Raw genomic sequence first — 4,477 nt, forward strand, 5'->3', positions numbered from 1 at the left:
GGGCGTGGGGGTGAGGAGGGGTGGGGTGGGGCGGTTCAGAGCGCGGGCCAAGAGAGGGAGGGAGAAGGCGGGGTAGGGGACTGGGGCTGATGGTGCATGGGCACACGCGGCTGGGCATGCCGACAGCCACGGCCGCGTGCTGCTCGCGTGGACTGCCAGCCCGCCGGCCCACCCTTGCAGCACATCAGCCGCACCTGTAGGCAAAGCCCTGGAGGTGGAGGTACTGCAGGGCGGAGACGACTTCCGTGGCGTACCGCCGTACCGCAGCCTCGGGCAGGCGGCGGTATGGCGCCCGGTGCAGCACCGCGTGCAGGTCTGAGCCGGGGCAGTACTCCAGCAGGAACTGTACCGCGGTATCTGCGGAACGGGCAGGCGGAGGGCCGGGCAGGGGGTGAGAGGGCGGGGCGGGGCGCCAAGCAGGTGTGGATTGCCGCGGCGGCAGAGGGCCAGAGCAGGCGCAGCGCGAACGACAGGGTGACCACCCGCCCGCCCCACCTGTCTCCATCATGGTTGCGTACAGGGTGACCAGGAAGGGGTGGTCCAGCGCCGACAGCACCCGTCGCTCGGTGTGCACGCGCCCCACCTGCGGCGGCGGCAGCCAGATAGTGGGATCAGTCGTGGATGGAGCAGCACGAGCAGCACGCTCGAGGCGGCGCCCTCGGCGCCCCGCCGGCCCGGGGATGCATGCTCTTGCTGCCCCGGCCTCCACCCCAAGCTCACACCTCGTTACAGCCCACATGCCAAACACACACACACCTACATACACACACACACACACACACACACACCGCCGCCACCCGGGCGCCCCACCTTGTTTCTCTCCACCATCTCCCGCTTGTCCAAGCTCTTCAGCGCAAAGCGATGGCAGCTTCCCGCCAGCTCCACCAGCTCCACCTGCGGCCCACGGTGAGCGGAGCGGGACAAGAAGGTGGATGAGGCCCCCAGGGTTGGCTGACAGCGTGATAGCAGCGGAGTTGGACCTTGTGGCCTGATGCCGTGCGCCTGCCCCCAATGGGTGGCCGCGGCAGGGCGGGTCGGCGGCGTGCCAAACCTGGCGGGCCAGGGCAGCCCTCCCACCAGCCCCCACACGCCCAGCCACACCTTGCCGACGTTACCGGCCCCCAGCTGGCGCACGCGCGTGAAGTGCTGCTCCGTCAGCCGGCCCTCGGCCTGCAGGGACGCAGGAGGAGGGCGGCAGCAGGGCCCATGCGGGGCCTTCTGGCCACCGGGGATCCTCGGTCTCCCCGACCCTGTTCACATGCTGCTGCTGGCAGCAAGGCTGGCTCAGCCCCACCTGTCCACCCCAACCGCTACAAAGGCACCCGCCAACACGCACCTGCGCTGCCGCCCGCAGCGCCGCCCAGGCGCCGTCGGCCGCCTTGTGCGGCTTCACCGGCGCCACCTGGCCGCCAAAGCCGGCCCACAGGTCGTCCTCGCCGCCGCCGCCGCCGCCCTCGTACCCCATGCTCTGCAGCGCGCGCCCCACAGCCTTGGCGTCCCGCAGGCCCCTGGGGGCGGCGCCGCCCAGCGCCGCCGCTCCCTCGGGCTGAGGCTGCTCGGTCACATCCACCTGGCGGGCACAGCGGAAAGCAGCGGGCGGGTGTCAGGTGGTCGGGTCGGTCGGCGCCAGAGAGCGGAGAGCGGGAGGCTGGCTTTGCCTCTGTGCACTGGCTGCCAGGGAAACTTCACACAAGGCAGACGTGCACAGCCACCCTGCAGCCAGCTGAACAGCCCCGCAGCTTCCTAACCCCGCGCCAGCTGCTTACCCCCGCCCCCACCTGTATGCCGACTATGAAGCGCAGCACACCCAGCCCGTCGCGAATGGGCGCCACGGTCAGCAGGTTCCAGAAGGGCTTCCCCGCCTTGGTGTAGTTGAGCATGCGCACGGTGCACTCCCGCCCCGCCAGGATCGCAGCCCTGAGCTCGTTGACGGTCGCGCGGTCGGTGCCGGGGCCTTGCAGGAAGCGGCTGCGGGGGGTGGGCGGGGCAGGAGCGGGGCGTGTGTGTGTGTGAGGCGGGCGAGAGGTCCGGCGGGTGGGTGGCCCGGACTGGGAGGGAGCCGGAGAGGCACCCACACAAACACACGCAACAAGCACGCAGGGCCCGCCCCAGCCTCACCAGTTGCGCCCCAGTATGTCCTCCCGCGCGTATCCTGTCAGCTGGAGGAAGGAGTCGGAGGCAAAGACGATGGGGCAGTCGGGCAGGGAGGGGTCGGAGATGACAAAGTTCTGCGGGGGGGTGGGGGGTGGGGAGGTCGGGGGGAACAGGAGAGGTGAAGGGACAGGATGGGGCCGAGGGTGAGAGGGCAGGGTGTCGGCGGCAGGCCACGCCAGGCAGGTGCCCAGCACAGCGCAGCCCAGCCCAGCCCAGCGCAGCGCAGCGCAGCAGAGGGCTGCCCCGGCTGCTGGAGCTGCTCGGCAACAGCGCCGCGAGGGCCTCCGGGTGCTCAGCCCGCCCTCACCGTCTGGATGCGCTCGATGGTGGTGGCCAGGTCCAGCGCCGCGCGGTGCGGGCACGCCTCCTCCTCCCCCCCGGCGCCGCCCATGCTCAGCGAGAAGCTGCGGGGGCCGTGGTGGGAGGCGCGCGACAGGCGCGACGCGCGCGGCGACACCGCCGCCATCACCTCCTCGGTGGCCGGCCACGCCACCCGCTCCTTGAGCCGCTCGTCGTAGTGCACCAGCAGCGGCAGCCCCTGGGCGCAGCACTGCACGGCGCGGCCCTCGGTGGTGCGGCTCACATCCACCTGCGGGCGGGGAAGGAAGGGGAGAGGAGGGATGGACGCCCAGCGCCGGCAGCACAGCGGCAGCGCCAGCGGCACCACCAACCCCTCGCCCCGGCAGCCCGGTTGCTCCGCGTTGCTGCTCCTCCCTCTGCAATCTCCCCCCTTCCTTTCGGCCGCCCAATCGCCAACCGTGCCGTGCCGCCGCTCCCCTCCACCCCTCCGCCCAGCCTCCACCCCTCCACTCCTCTGCCCAGCCTCCTGGCCACGCTACCGGGGCTCGCCCTCACCTGCACACCCACAATCTTCACCACATTGCCCTCATCATCGTGGATGGGGGTCATGGTCAGCATGTTCCAGAACGCCTTGCCGCTCTTGCGGTAGCACAGCAGGCGCAGCGTGAGGGGCCGCCCCGCCTCCACCGCCTCGTCCAGCTGCCGCACGGCCTGGGGGTCGGTGTCGGGGCCCTGCAGGAAGCTGTACCTGCACGACGGTGGTACAGGCGGTACAGGCAGCGGCACAGGCAGCGAGATAGCACAGCCGTGAGAAAGCAGGGCCACTGTCCTGTCCTCTTGGTAGGGCGGCCCAGCCGTCCCGCCCGCAAATCGCAACAACACGGCCACCACCGCTGCAGGCACGTGCCGTGCATCGCTTGCGGCGGCGCCGCCCCACCAGCCCCAGCTCTGGAGCCTGCCCTCACCAGTTCTTGCCCACCAGCTCCTCCTGGCTGTAGCCAGTCATGTGGTAGAAGCTGCAGCGGCGGGAAGGTGGATGAGGTCAGCTGCTCTGCTGGCTGCCGTGCTAGCGCACACATGCACAGGCCAGGTGCACCCGCCCCCGGCGCGGCTGCGTGGCGCCTCACCCCTCGCTGGCGTAGATCAGCGGGCAGTCGGGGTGCGTGGCATCAGCCACCACAAAGGTCTGGCGCAGCTGCAACGCACGGGCGAGGGAGGCGGCGGCGGGCGTTGGAGCAGGTGGCGCGCCTCCGACGCCGAGGTGGTTGGCTAGGCTTTTTAAGGGCATTCTGATGTATATACCCAACTCCCTCTGCGGGGCTGCGTACCTTGGCCAGGGCGGAGGTGAGCTGGGCCTGGGGCGCCGGCACCTGCGGCGGCGGCGGGAGCATCAAACGTTGGAGGGGTCTACCACCCCCAAACGGCGGGATAGATCGCCCTTATACACCATGATTGGCACAGGAGCCGCACCGGAGGCGCCGGGGAGCCGCCAGGCGGCAGCATCGTGCTGTGTATGAGCAATGCCTTGAGCGCCAGGAACTACTACTAGCTCCCCTGCCGCTTCACTACTGTCGCACCGGTCGGTTGGTACGCATGGGGCAGCGAGGAAATGATAAGAATGCATCTGAGGTCTCTCCCACGACAATCTCCCGGTCGCCTGCCAGCGTGGCGTGAGTCGGAGGCCTCCATGATGATGATGGAGGCCTCCATGGATCGGTAGTAAATGCTTAAAATGCCAGAATGCCAGTCGAAGCGCTTGCAAGCGCCTCTTGCCTAACCTCTTACACTCGGGCCACACCAGTGGGGTCACACCAGTGGGGCTCCTGCCTAGCTAAAACCCGCTTCTGAGGCCAAGTTAGTGACAAATCGGATGTCAGACAACCGATCAATGAGCTGCCCGGGAGGGCCTCCTCCCGCAGTACCTTGCCGCTGCCAGCAGACTCACGCCCTGGCTGCCAGCGGACTCATGCCATGGCCACCTCATCGCTCTTCCCCTCCTCCTTGAAACGAAAGTATGCGGTGT

At 69.4% G+C, this 4,477-nt stretch overlaps 1 protein-coding gene across 1 annotated transcript in view; it reads right to left on the reverse strand.

Annotated features, from left to right (window-relative positions):
* Positions 1–3,824, reverse strand: part of CHLNCDRAFT_6687 (hypothetical protein) — a gene marked incomplete at both ends in the record, with an annotated part of 5,172 nt that extends 1,348 nt beyond the window's left edge. The window contains 12 exons of the mRNA XM_005849300.1: positions 195–357; positions 496–583; positions 811–894; positions 1,102–1,170; positions 1,337–1,570; positions 1,779–1,968; positions 2,119–2,228; positions 2,462–2,743; positions 3,010–3,202; positions 3,420–3,470; positions 3,582–3,649; positions 3,783–3,824. Coding sequence (XP_005849362.1) covers positions 195–357; positions 496–583; positions 811–894; positions 1,102–1,170; positions 1,337–1,570; positions 1,779–1,968; positions 2,119–2,228; positions 2,462–2,743; positions 3,010–3,202; positions 3,420–3,470; positions 3,582–3,649; positions 3,783–3,824 — 1,574 coding nt within the window. The remainder of the gene's footprint in view (positions 1–194; positions 358–495; positions 584–810; positions 895–1,101; positions 1,171–1,336; positions 1,571–1,778; positions 1,969–2,118; positions 2,229–2,461; positions 2,744–3,009; positions 3,203–3,419; positions 3,471–3,581; positions 3,650–3,782) is intronic.
* Positions 3,825–4,477: the final 653 nt, after the last annotated feature.

Source organism: Chlorella variabilis (genome assembly GCF_000147415.1).
Source record: "Chlorella variabilis unplaced genomic scaffold CHLNCscaffold_6, whole genome shotgun sequence".
NCBI classification, from domain to species: Eukaryota; Viridiplantae; Chlorophyta; class Trebouxiophyceae; order Chlorellales; family Chlorellaceae; genus Chlorella; species Chlorella variabilis.